This window comes from Nylanderia fulva, unplaced genomic scaffold (assembly GCF_048542155.1).
Source record: "Nylanderia fulva isolate GAGA-0341 unplaced genomic scaffold, ASM4854215v1 Scaffold444, whole genome shotgun sequence".
Taxonomy (NCBI): domain Eukaryota; kingdom Metazoa; phylum Arthropoda; class Insecta; order Hymenoptera; family Formicidae; genus Nylanderia; species Nylanderia fulva.
The window spans coordinates 9,289-23,043 of record NW_028190526.1 but is presented as its reverse complement, the minus strand read 5'-3'; the positions used below and the strand labels follow the sequence as shown (position 1 = coordinate 23,043).

The window sequence follows — 13,755 nt, the reverse complement described above, 5'->3', positions numbered from 1 at the left end:
TTGCTCCTACATGAAGAGCGCTATTTAATGATTTGCCGGTGGCGGTGTTGCACGACGCGTTAAACACAACACGAAGTCGGGTTGTATTGCTATGTTCACGGATCACGGCACGGTGTGGAATGTAGTACGCGGGAGCTTGGGCGGGAAATTCGGTAGGATTTATCTTAGTCATATGACCTAGGTTTGCGTACTCGGTAAGGAATGCGGTGTATTCCGTTGCTAACGATGGGTCGGTTCGAAAACGACGTTCGAGCCGTTCGAGACTCTTCAACGCGGCGAATCGAGAGTCTCCAAGGTCGCGAGGCGGGCCATTTCTAAAGGGAAGACGCACGACGTAGCGTCCTTCCATGGTGCGGTAGTGAGTCGTCACAAAATGCTCCTCACATTGGGTGTCTTTCGGACTCGGATGAACGCGGGCTGGGATATCTTCGAGTTCCCAGAACTGTTTTAAGGTATGCTCAAGATTAGGTGAAATGTTAGTATGATATGCGGGTACGGAATTGCGGGGGCAGGTTTCGACGGTAGGACCCGAGAGAATCCAGCCGAACGCGGTATTCTGCGCGAACGGTTCGTGTGGTGTTCCCTTGTGTGAACCGTCGCGATAAATATTTCCATACATATCGGCTCCAATTATTATATCGATTGGCGTAGGACTCAGGAAATCAGGATCGGCTAATTCGAGGGCGTCGAGGTGCGTCCACTTAGTGTGAGACGCAACGGGAGGTGGCACGTATTCCGCGAGCGAACACAATATTAAAGCCGTCGTCGAATACGCGGGATTGTTACTTTTTACGGGACTAATTTTGATATTTGCTGCGTAGCGTGCGGAAGTTTTTGTTTGACCAACGCCAGTAACGCTTAAATTTTGCTTTACTCGAGGAAGACGGAATAATTGCGCAAGATTCTCCGTAATGAGTGTCACAGCCGATCCTGGATCGATAAGCGCGCGAGCGGAAATGAAGCGACCGTGCGCGGAATGTACGCGGACGCGCGCTGTAGCGAGCAGAACGGCGGGAATAGCTGGCATTGAACGTGTTAGGGTAAGAGCGACAACGTTTTTGTCTTGGTCTTTTTTCGTCTCTTCTTTTGAATGTGACGATTCAGCATACGGTAACTTTGCGTGGTTTCCAAGGTGAAGGAGAGTGTGATGCTTTTGCTTACATTCTCGACAACGATGCTTGTTGGTGCAATCCTTTAACGCATGGTTTGCCGCGAAACAATTATAACAACGGCGGTTCGATTTAATAAATTCGAAACGGCGCTCCGGCGTATAAGCGGCAAATTGTGTACATTGAAATAAACGATGATGGCCCTTACAGACCGGGCATTCGAACTTCACGGCCGTTGTATGTGATGCTACGGATTTGGCCGATTTAATTTTTGACGAGGTAGTCTCGGCTGACTCGATGTTTTTCGTCGGGGCAATAACTTCGAACGCGCGAATGCGAGACTCTAAAAATTTGTCGAGTTGAGAATAGGACGGTAAATTTTGCGATTCGCTCATTTTTAATTCCCACGCTTTTCTCGAAGCTTTGTCGAGTTTTTGCGAAACGAGGAACACGAGAACATCGTCCCACGTATCGACGGGACGTTTTAGATTTTTCAGCGCTTGTACGGTGGTATTGGTGGTGTCACGCAGAGTCTGCAACTCTTTCGCGGTTTCATGCGTTGCCGACGGTAACGAGAATAAAATTTAAAGATGGGAGTTGACGATTCGACGTTGATTTTTAAAGCGCGACGATAAGATTTGCCACGCGACTTCGAAATTCGCATCGGTGACTGCTAAGTGACTCAGCGAAGTGCTGGCCGTTCCGGTAACGATTGAACATAAGTAATGCAGGCGTTCTACATTTGTTAAAATCGGATCGTCAATTACCATTGCTTTAAATCTATCGCGGAACGTTTCCCATCGCTCGAAAGAGCCGTCAAATTTCGGTAATTCGATTCGCGGTAAACGCGAGACCGGGCGCGGACCATGATGATAATCGGTACTTGCGTTCGAAGCGTCCATGATGTTGATGTGCGGGGCGGCAATGGGAGGTATGGCAAATTCGGCCAGGTAGTCAAGGGCAGCATCCATCTGGACCTCGGCTTGTTGATACAGCTCCTCGGTGAAGTATCGATGCGTGGTCTTCGTAGCGGCCTCGGCGAGGACTAACAGCTTGGCGTTGTTGACGCGAATCTCCCGGAACTGTTCCTTGACGCGTTCCATCCGGTTTGCAGCCACGGTGGACGTCATCTTGGCGTGGCCGAGTTTTTTGAAATTAGATACGGCATTTGCAACCGATCTAACAAGGTCGAGCTGTTGCTCCAAAAGCTTTGCGGTGGTAGCCATTATTGGAATGGCGGCTGCTGCGTTAAACAACGTAGGTCGTGATCAAAGTCAGCCAAAATGTAATTGGATGATGTACTTCACGACTTGTCGTCTTCTCTCGTTAGCGATCCGGCTCGAAGGACCAAAAAATGTTGTCGATATCAGTAGGCGCGACGGCGTCGCTCTAATTCAAATTATTGTTGATCGACTGGTGGCTTGTACAGCCTCGTGAAGGCTCGCTCCGAGAGGAAAGTGATTACAGCAACGAACATATGTTTACTTGTATTTGCAGCTGATCGATAGCACGGTTCGCAGAGATCTGATTCTCGGTTTTCGGGAGCGTTCCGAGTTTTCGTCACGGAATCCTCTCTTTCTCGGGATCGGATGTTTGTTTCGGCGAATCGGAGCGACGAAAGAATAGGAGTAAATAAAATGTACACGTGACAGCGTGACTCTTATCACATGGGATGGTGAACAAGGTCGATAATGTTGTCGTGTGTCGGTTCGAACGATCGAACCTTTCCGTTGATATACGAGCGATTAATATAAGAGTCTATTGATTATACAAATTTATGACATGCGTCAACAGTTTCTGTATTCGAAAGTCCGGAGGAGATTAAAAAAAGAAACATTTTTCAATATTTCTATGTATGTAGATGTGGTTGACTATGCATTGCCATATCTGTAAGATTTATGATTAAAATATATACTTCACTGTAAATGTTTTCATAGGCTACGTTTTGATATTTACTGCCAGTATTATAAATCTGTAGTACATAATATAAAATATAGATTTTCAACTAGCAGAATGAATATCAAAAAGCAGCCTTAGCCTTAGCTGTTAATTTTAAATATACATGCTTTTATTTTAGATGGAAGCATACTTCTTGGAGATGCTGCATATCCATGCCTTCTCCAATTAATTACTCCATATCGGGATAATGGACATTTGACACAGGCCCAAAGAAATTTTAATCGTATACACAGTCAATGCAGAATTTCAGTTGAGCATGGATTTGGAATACTGAAACAACGTTTCAGACAGTTATATTTCCTCAAGTTGAGGAATATGCAATTTATCGTCAAATTCATCTTCGCTTGCTGCGTTCTTCACAATTTGGCTGACTTGGATGATTTGAAACACATGGAAGAATTTGAAGTCGACAACCATGCTGATATAAATGCGCAGGTATTGTTACATAATGTCCCAGCAGCAGATAGAAATGAAGATCCGGATGATGATCGACATGGTCGCGATCTCAGAGACGAATTATGTAGACAACTGTTTCAACGATGATTTGAATAAGAGTATCCAAATAAATTTGTTTAAATATTATGTTCTAATATTAATATTTAAATATTATGTTTATTATTTTTTTAAATATCAATATCGTGTCGTTGTCAACGTCGACATATCACATACTGCATTGTATCAATCTGTGTCGTTCAATTAAAAATATGTATGATATGTATTTAATGTACAAAACTATCAAAGTGCTTTCAAATATTTATGTTTTTTTAGTTATAAAAATTAGGAAACAATGTACAATTATAGTTTCAAGATTATAACGATTATAACCATAACGATTACACAAATATATTTCATTTATTAATAATTATGAATATTACGATTATATATCTTCTATTCAGCTCATTTTAATTAAAAATTATTAAAGTTTGATATTAAATTTTATAAAATAAATTCTTATGTAATATGTAAGACAACAAATAAAACAATTTTGTTAAAAATTTATCCATACATCAGTCTTTTATTGTCATATACGCCTATTTTTCATACAAATAGAGAAATATAACTGCATAATGCAAATATATATTTTATTATGATTTTTTATCGATAATTAACAAAAAAATGTAAATTGAACAAGAAATGACAGTTTTGATTTTCAATCACGTTTTGTACGCTTGACTGCAAGTAAATAATGCTGCTTTATTATGTAAAAAAAAACTCGATAAGTAAATGCAGCTTTTCCCAATTAAAAAAACTCAATAAATAAATGCAGCTTTTTTCAACTAAAAGAACTCAATAAGTAAATGTAGCTTTCCTCTCTTGCAGAGCTTGATACAGCTTTGTCACGCTGTTTATCAAAATAACAGAAAATAAATAAATAAAAAACTAAAATAAACTTTAATAAAATAAAAGTTATTTCAACTTGAAATAAAAATTTTAAATAAAATTAACAAAATTATATAAATTTTAAATACATATAACTTCATTTACGTGAAATGTTCATAAAGTTTGTAACTTTGGTTATAAAGTAAAAAATGAAGTGATTGAAAATGTGTACATTTATTAGCTTTTTTTTACCTTTGAATCCTGTAGAGTTACACATTTTTCCCAATGATGAAAGATCTAATTATTAGATCTAATTAAGATATAATTATTGTAAAAACCAACACACTTGTCTTTTAACAAAATTAAAATTAAACTTAATAAACTGTTCATAAATTTTATAAATTTGTAATAATATCTTATTAACATTTTTAAAAGACAATGTGTCTATTTTTATAATTACTATATCTGACAGATCTTGTCAGGAAAAATGTGTAACTTCGCAGAATTTATATGTAGAAAAGATTAATAAATGTGTTTTACTACATTTTCTCCTTTAAGTAGGCAAAGGAACAAACTTTGTAACGGTTCACCTTTCCCGACGCCGCGGATCGGCTCGCCGGTTCCAGGATTCGGGAGGAAGGGGGAGACTCAGACTCGCTTATTCCTTATTAACAATACTTTGGTTTATTCAAAAAGAAACAAGTAAACAAAATGATTGTTGGCATAAAGCCTAAATAGAGAAACTTATTGACTACTCGGTATAAACGAAATGTTTGTTGGCATAAAGCCCTAAATAGAGAAACTTATTGACTACTCGGTATAAACGAAATGTTTGTTGGCATAAAGCCCTAAATAGAGAAACTTATTGACTACTCGGTATAAACAAAATAAGGAGGCGTATAGCCTGTAGCGGTGTCCGGAAAAGATTTACAAATTACCCGGTATAACTTAGAGATACGGTGTACGGAGGCGTATAGCCTATGGCAGGAAGAAACCGGAAACCGGGAAACCCGGCGTAATGACGAGAAACCCGTCACCCGGTGTATAGCAGGAAGAGACCGGAAACCGGGAAACCCGGCGTAACAACGAGAAACCCGTTGCCCGGCGTGTAGCAGGAAGAGACCGGAAACCGGGAAACCCGGCGTAACAACGAGAAACCCGTTGCCCGGCGTGTAGCAGGAAGAGACCGGAAACCGGGAAACCCGGCGTAACAACGAGAAACCCGTTGCCCGGCGTGTAGCAGGAAGAGACCGGAAACCGGGAAACCCGGCGTAACAACGAGAAACCCGTTGCCCGGCGTGTAGCAGGAAGAGACCGGAAACCGGGAAACCCGGCGTAACAACGAGAAACCCGTTGCCCGGCGTGTAGCAGGAAGAGACCGGAAACCGGGAAACCCGGCGTAACAACGAGAAACCCGTTGCCCGATACTAAAGGTAGGAGGCCAGAAACCGAGAAACCCGGCGTAACAACGAGAAGCCCGTTGCCTGGCTAGGAGGTCCGGAACAGGACTGGTGCCGGCTCATCCGTCGAGCCGGCTTATATACCCTGCCGGCGGTTCCCCCACTCTACCTCGAGGCTGTGGTGGGGGTAACGCCGGCGTCGTAGTGGGGCGCCTCTGGGGGTTGTAGTGGGGCGCCCCTGGGGTAGGGTGACCCGTGTATCAGTTATGATTTTGTGCTTAGGGGCGCCTTAGGCGCCATAGCCTCAAGTGGCGGGCGGGTGATCGGCCCGCGAGGCGTTAGTAACGGCTACGCCGTTACACTACCCCCTCCCTAGACGGCGGATCGTACGTGATCGGCCGAAACGGTCGAACCGTATCATCCACCGTCCAGTAGGGAAAGTGGCTCGGAACTTCCGAGTGGCGTGGGCGGTATGGCGCTGGAGGAATCACGGCGGCTGGTCCTGTCCTACGCCCCGATGGTTTCCTCGTCCTCTTCCTCGGATGCCGCCTTGAGGTCCTGCACATGGATGTGGCGGTGCCATCGTCCTCGGGCGTCCTTGAGATCAACAATTACGGGGGATACGATCCTCCGGACAGTCATCGGTCCGCTGTACTTCGGGGCCAGCTTGGCGTTGAACGCGTTGGCCTTGCTGGACAGGGGGCGGTCGCGTTTCCAGACGCGTTCGCCCAGCTGCGGTCGCCAGTCTCGTCGCCGCAGGTTGTACGGCTTCTCTTGCCGCTGGAAGGCCCGGGCGAGGTGGATTCGGACCACCTTGTAGGCGTCCTCCAACTGGGTCTGGCGGGTGCCTGGTCCTGGTGCTGGTGCGGTTCCTGGTCGATCCTCTGGATGTGGGCGGGCGAGCTCTCGGCCGTGCAGGATGTAGGCCGGAGTGTATCCGGTGGCTTCATGTCGGGCGGTGTTGATGGCGAACTGTAAGGCGGGGATTCGCTCGTCCCAGTCTTTGTGCCGCCGGCCTACGTACTGGCTGATCATTGTTTTAACCGTACGGTTCGCTCGCTCTACCGGATTGCATTGCGGAGTGTACACGGGGGATGTCCGATGTTGTATCCCGTAGGAAGCTAGCAAGGCCTTAATGCGTTGCGCGACGAACTGAGTCCCGTTATCGGATACCAGGGCGACCGGACACCCGTGCCGGTATATCAGGCGGTCGGTGAGTGCTCGGGCTACGGCTACGGCGGTGGCTTTTCTAAGCGGGACCATTTCGATCCACTTACTGAACCGGTCTTGTATGGTTAATAGCCAGGTATGGCCGCTAGTGGATCGAGGCAGGGGACCGATCAGGTCTACGGCGGCTTGTTCCCATGGTGCGCGGACAGAGGTGGCCATCATCCGACCAGCCGGTCGTTGTTGACTGGCCTTGTGCCGCGCACAATTAGCGCACCCTCGGACGTACCGGGCAATTTCCCGAAACATGCCGGGCCAGTAATATAGCTGGGCCACCCGAGCCAATGTTTTGGAAATGCCTAGGTGCCCGGCGGCCGGGTCGTCGTGCATTCGCTGAAGCAGGGCGGGTCGTTGGTCTGTAGGCACGCACTGCTTCCATTGCTCTTCGGCTGGTGTTTCCCGGAAGTCCAGATCGTGGAGTATATGCCTGTACAATCGTTGATCCTGGATTTTATAGTCCGGGTGATCGGTCGGATGTCTCCGTACTTCGGCTAGTTTACGGTGGTACCACCGGCATTTCGGCCGGGTCACCGCCAAAGCTTCCGGGAGGCGGGAGAGGGCATCTGCCACCTGGTTAAGTGTCCCGCGCCGGTACTGGATGTCGAAATCATGTTGTTGTAATTCGAACATCCAGCGGGCTAGTCGTCCGGTAGGGGCCTCGATGTGTTGTAACCACTTTAAAGCTTGGTGGTCGGTCACGACGGTGAATCGGTAGCCCTCGAGGTAATCCCGCATCCGGCGTATACCCCACACGACAGCCAAGCACTCTAGTTCGGTAGCGCTATAATTCTTCTCGGCTGCGTTGAGGGTCCGGCTGGCGTACGCGATAACCCGCTCTCCTTCGCCGAGGTGTTGGGTTAATACGGCCCCTAACCCGTGGGCGCTGGCGTCGGTTTGTAGTAGAAATGGTCGCGCAAAATCTGGACAGGCGAGGACAGGTGCGGTGGTTAAGGCCTGTTTTAGTTTCCGGAACGCGGTTTCTTCTTCTTTTGCCCAGGTCCAGCGCGCTCTCTTTTTAGTGAGTCGAGTGAGAGGGGCGGCGATAGTGGAGAAGTCAGCGATGAATCGGCGGTACCATGACGCTACCCCCAGAAATTGCCGAACCCTGCGGAGGGTCGTGGGGGCAGGCCAATCGGTAATGGCTCGCACTTTCTCTGGGTCCGTCCGGATTCCGTGCCGATCGATAACGTGTCCGAGGTACCGAAGACTTGGCCGGCAGAAGTGACACTTTTCTGGGTTGAGGCGGAGTCGGGCGTCACGGAGGCGGCGAAAGACTTCGGCCAAGTGGCCTAGGTGCTCCTCGAAAGTACGGGACGCGACAACTATGTCGTCCAAGTAGACGAGGACGTGTGGTTCTAACTCGGGTCCTAGCACGGTGTCGAGCAGCCGTTGGAAGGTGGCCGGTGCTGAATGCAGTCCGAATGGCATGACGCGGAACTGCATCAGCCCTCTCCCTGGCACCGTGAAGGCGGTTGCGGGGCGGCTCTCCGGAGTTAGTGGCACTTGCCAATACCCGCTGCGTAGGTCCAACGTGGACAAGTAGTGTGCGCCTCGTAGCTTATCTAAGGTGGCGGCAATGTGAGGCAGCGGGTATGCATCTTTTTCTGAGGCCGCGTTTAATCGGCGGAAGTCTATACAAAATCGGTAGGTCCCGTCTTTCTTCTTTGCCAGCACTATCGGAGAGCTCCAGGCGCTGGTGGAGGGCTCGATGACTCCTTCGGCTTCCATCTTTTGGACCTCTTGGTCGATCACGGCTTGCATGGCCGGATTACGGGGCCGATATCGTTGTTTAATGGGCGGCCCCGGTTTTAGCCGAATTTGGTGTGTGGCTTTGTCGGTCGGGCCGCGGACCGATTCGAACTTTGGAAGTTCGTTATTTAGAAAGGCCTGTAGCCTTAGCGCCTCGCTGGTAGTTCCTGGGCTGATACTGGCTGTCGCGATTCCATCTTTGGTTGTTGTCTCGGTGACAGGTCTGGGCGGCGGGCGCAGCTCGACTCCTAATTTCGCCCAGAGGTCTATGCCTATTAGTACGGCGTTGTCTAGTTGTGGTAGTACGGAGAAGCGGTGGCGGTACGATTTTCCTCGTAACCTGACCGTTGCTTCGATGGTCTCGGCAATGGGGACTTGCGTCCCGTCGGCCAGGCGTATCTGGGCTGCCTTGAGATCTGGGCTAGACGGTGTGCGGTTGATTCGGCGGGCCGTTTCAGCGTTTACGAATGAGATTTCTGAGCCGGAATCGAGGAGGCCCCACAAATGTTGTCCGGCGATCTGGATCCGGAGGTGCGGTCTCGGGTTGTATTTTAGGCCGAGTTGGGCTGGACGACGGCCGCGACGTCTCCGGCCCGCACCCCGTTTCCCGTCGGGGGGTGGCAGTCACGGGTGAGGACCCCGTCCTTGCCACATCTCGAGCAGAATTTCTTCGGAGGTCGCTGGCAGTGCAGGCGTGTATGTCCTCGTTGCTTGCACCTCCAGCAACATTCCTCCCGACTGTAGAACGCGGAAGCTACAACCGGGGTGTGGCTTTGCGGCACGTCCCTTCGTCGTTCCTGTCTTCGGCGGTCGGCCTCTTCGTATTCGGTGGCTCGGATGCTCAGATCCCCGACGCTGAGCACGTCCGCCCGACGGATGTACAATTGGTACTCCGGATCCATGTTTTCGTAGAGCTGTTCCAGTTGGTCTAGGGGTGAATATCCCCCGGCGCGCCGCATCATGGTCAGGACCTCGGTGGCGTACTTTTGGAAGGACTCTTTAGGGCGTTGTTGACGTCCCTGGATCGTCCTTTTCATCTGTCTCTCATACCCGCTTGGCAGGTATTGCTGGCGGACAGCTTGGCGGAAGTCGGCCCAGCTGGCTATGGTATCGCGGATGTTGCGATACCACAGCAGGGCGTCTCCCCGTAAGAGTTCGGGTAGCCCTAACAGCATCTGGGCGTCGGTGTAGCCGTAGCCCAGGCACAGCTCTTCCGTACGCTCGAGGAATGCCAGGGGGTCCTTGCCCTCGAAGTGGCACCCCCATTTTCGGATCTGGTCCATGATCCTGGCTGGTTCAACAGGTGTCGGGGTGGTAGCTTCTTCGTCTTTGGTTGGGCTTCCGGTGGCCATTTCGACGTTGATAGTGGGCACAGGTAGGTGAGTTCGAAATAGCGCGGGGTTTTGCCCGACAAATCGGCGGAGGCGTCGGCGGACCTCGTCTAAAGTTCCTTGGCTATCGATTCCGTGTCTTTTGGCCAAGGCAATAGCTTCGGTTTTTGATAATTGATTTACCCACGCGGGCATCTGGATAGGCTTAAGCGAGTCGGGATCTCCACTGGGCAGGTCCCTGTTCGGGCGCCATGTAACGGTTCACCTTTCCCGACGCCGCGGATCGGCTCGCCGGTTCCAGGATTCGGGAGGAAGGGGGAGACTTCAGACTCGCTTATTCCTTATTAACAATACTTTGGTTTATTCAAAAAGAAACAAGTAAACAAAATGATTGTTGGCATAAAGCCTAAATAGAGAAACTTATTGACTACTCGGTATAAACGAAATGTTTGTTGGCATAAAGCCCTAAATAGAGAAACTTATTGACTACTCGGTATAAACGAAATGTTTGTTGGCATAAAGCCCTAAATAGAGAAACTTATTGACTACTCGGTATAAACAAAATAAGGAGGCGTATAGCCTGTAGCGGTGTCCGGAAAAGATTTACAAATTACCCGGTATAACTTAGAGATACGGTGTACGGAGGCGTATAGCCTATGGCAGGAAGAAACCGGAAACCGGGAAACCCGGCGTAATGACGAGAAACCCGTCACCCGGTGTATAGCAGGAAGAGACCGGAAACCGGGAAACCCGGCGTAACAACGAGAAACCCGTTGCCCGGCGTGTAGCAGGAAGAGACCGGAAACCGGGAAACCCGGCGTAACAACGAGAAACCCGTTGCCCGGCGTGTAGCAGGAAGAGACCGGAAACCGGGAAACCCGGCGTAACAACGAGAAACCCGTTGCCCGGCGTGTAGCAGGAAGAGACCGGAAACCGGGAAACCCGGCGTAACAACGAGAAACCCGTTGCCCGGCGTGTAGCAGGAAGAGACCGGAAACCGGGAAACCCGGCGTAACAACGAGAAACCCGTTGCCCGGCGTGTAGCAGGAAGAGACCGGAAACCGGGAAACCCGGCGTAACAACGAGAAACCCGTTGCCCGATACTAAAGGTAGGAGGCCAGAAACCGAGAAACCCGGCGTAACAACGAGAAGCCCGTTGCCTGGCTAGGAGGTCCGGAACAGGACTGGTGCCGGCTCATCCGTCGAGCCGGCTTATATACCCTGCCGGCGGTTCCCCCACTCTACCTCGAGGCTGTGGTGGGGGTAACGCCGGCGTCGTAGTGGGGCGCCTCTGGGGGTTGTAGTGGGGCGCCCCTGGGGTAGGGTGACCCGTGTATCAGTTATGATTTTGTGCTTAGGGGCGCCTTAGGCGCCATAGCCTCAAGTGGCGGGCGGGTGATCGGCCCGCGAGGCGTTAGTAACGGCTACGCCGTTACAACTTTATGAATGTCTTATGTATACATATAATTTAGTAAACCTTCAGTCTTATTATATCTTTATAATCTTCTTCGTCTGATAATTCTTGTGTTGAGTATTTTTTACTTTCTATTCTCTCTAGTATCTTAAGTTGCCTTTGTAAGATACTATTTCGTTCTTTTTGCAATTGTAATTGTTCTATTTGTAATTCATTACATTTTTTAAGCTCCGTCAGGTATTTTGTACGTGTTTCTTGTTTGGCATCACTTTCTCTTTGTAGCACAGCACAGATGGATTCCTTAAGTGATTGTAGAGTATGCGCCAATTTGCCATCTCGTACTTTTGCTTTTGTATTTATTAAAGATGAGCAACTGCTATCCGTCATGGACGATTTGCTGCTACCTATTACTGATTGAGATTGACTGTTAACTGCAGATGGTGTCGAAGGTGGCGAGTCTAGTGCAATAGAAGATTGTTCTTCATTTACATTCCTATAATAGAAAACATTTTAAATTATATCTAAAAATATATCTAGAAATGAATTAAAAAACATTTTAAGGAGATGATTACTCACTGAGACAAATGTTGACTGACCACTTTTTGCAAAATGTCTTCTTGAGAAACCATTCCATTGCGGCCAGCTACAAAAGATGGCACTCCACTGTGACTTTTTCCAAATAAGTTTATCATTTCACTGTAAAGATACATATGTATTCTATTACTTACTTATTAAATACTAAATATAATACTAACTACTTAATAAAAACAGAATATTGTAAGAATGACAAAATAAAAATATGAAACAAATCGACTGAACTATTAATTATAATGTTTAATTCAAAAATATCATATATATAATTATATACAGAAAACACAAGATAGAACTTACTCTTTAAATGGAAGAGGTTTAGTGCTTTTTCCAGAACTATTTTTTCCCATGGTCTGTTTGATATGTTTATCCCATTTCTTCTTCAACAATTTAAATTTATTTTTCATGTGATTTTTAGTAGCATTCACATAACCTCTTTCTTGGAAGGATTCTGCTATCGCTTGAAACATAGCCTCTTTACTTTGATATTTTCTTTTCTGGAATTTTTTTTCATGCTGTTCATACTCTGTGAAAAACAACATTATGGTTTTATAGTCATAAATAAAATAGCCATCATTATTGACACCAGAAGTATTCTCTTTTTCATTATCTGAGTCTATAATTGAAGAGTCCAATGAAGACACAATTGTAGGCGTGTGCTGCATAAAGCTTGTTACAGGAATCGTAACAGAAGAACTCTCATGGACTTTAATCTGAGGCTGAATTTCAGAAGGACCTGCTTTATTTAGTAAAGCATTCACAATTGAAGAGTCTAGTGAAGACAAAGTTGTAGGTGTGTACTGCATAGAGCTTGTTACAGGAACTGTAACAGAAGGACTCTCGTGGATTATAGTCTGAGGTTGAATTGTAGAAAAACTTATTTTATTCAGTACAGAATCCAAAGGCGCAGTTGTGGTTAGGAACTGTGTCGAGTTTGTTGTAGCAGTTACAACAGAAGTACACGCAAAAGTCTGGGGAGGCTTAATTAATTTTAATGATACCAGTTTAGGTTTCACAGCTGAAAAATAAAACTATTAATATAGTACAATATTTATGCAATTTAAATTATCTTAGAATAAAATCATTTAATCTATCTCTTAGAATTTATTTTATTAGTTAATTAAGTAAAAATATAAAAAGTATTATGAGTATTTAAGTAATCAGCATCATATATAAAATTCTTACCTGAATACTTAAAAGAAGTTTCCATTGTGAAATATCAAGACAGTAACGGCGTAGCCGAATAATAAAAGCGAGGTTATTGGACTACCCGACTCTTGAGCAGTGGATACTGTTTACAGTACAAGCTTCACACGCATGCGCGATAAAATAGCCCCAAATGCACCACCTTCGAAGGTGAGGCAAATAGAGCGTGCTCCTAATTGCTCCTTAGAGTATGCTCTAACGTGACGCGAACATCTAGTCGCCATCTTGTTTCCGGTGACACGAACGTATTGGAGCGCATTGGAGTGAGAAGGAGCATGTTAGGGCATGCGACGCGAACACACCTTCGAAGTCATGCCGGCGGGGGTTATGCCCCTGGTAGGTTCAACCTTGCCGGATGAGTTTGGAAGGAGAGGACAGACTAAGAATGCACCAAACGTCTTAAGCCAAGGTGTAAGGCAACGTGCCGATGGCTGCTTGGCCACGAAGAC

The 13,755-nt window shown here is 47.0% G+C and overlaps 1 protein-coding gene across 1 annotated transcript; it reads right to left on the bottom strand.

The window, feature by feature from the left end:
• Window positions 1–11,563: 11,563 nt before the first annotated feature.
• Window positions 11,564–13,310, bottom strand: LOC146721612 (uncharacterized). The gene is made up of 4 exons (XM_085486525.1): window positions 13,286–13,310; window positions 12,401–12,626; window positions 12,086–12,205; window positions 11,564–12,002 (listed from the first exon to the last, which is right to left on the bottom strand). Exons 1-4 carry the CDS (start codon window positions 13,308–13,310, stop codon window positions 11,564–11,566), a joined length of 810 nt encoding a protein of 269 aa, XP_085342651.1.
• Window positions 13,311–13,755: the final 445 nt, after the last annotated feature.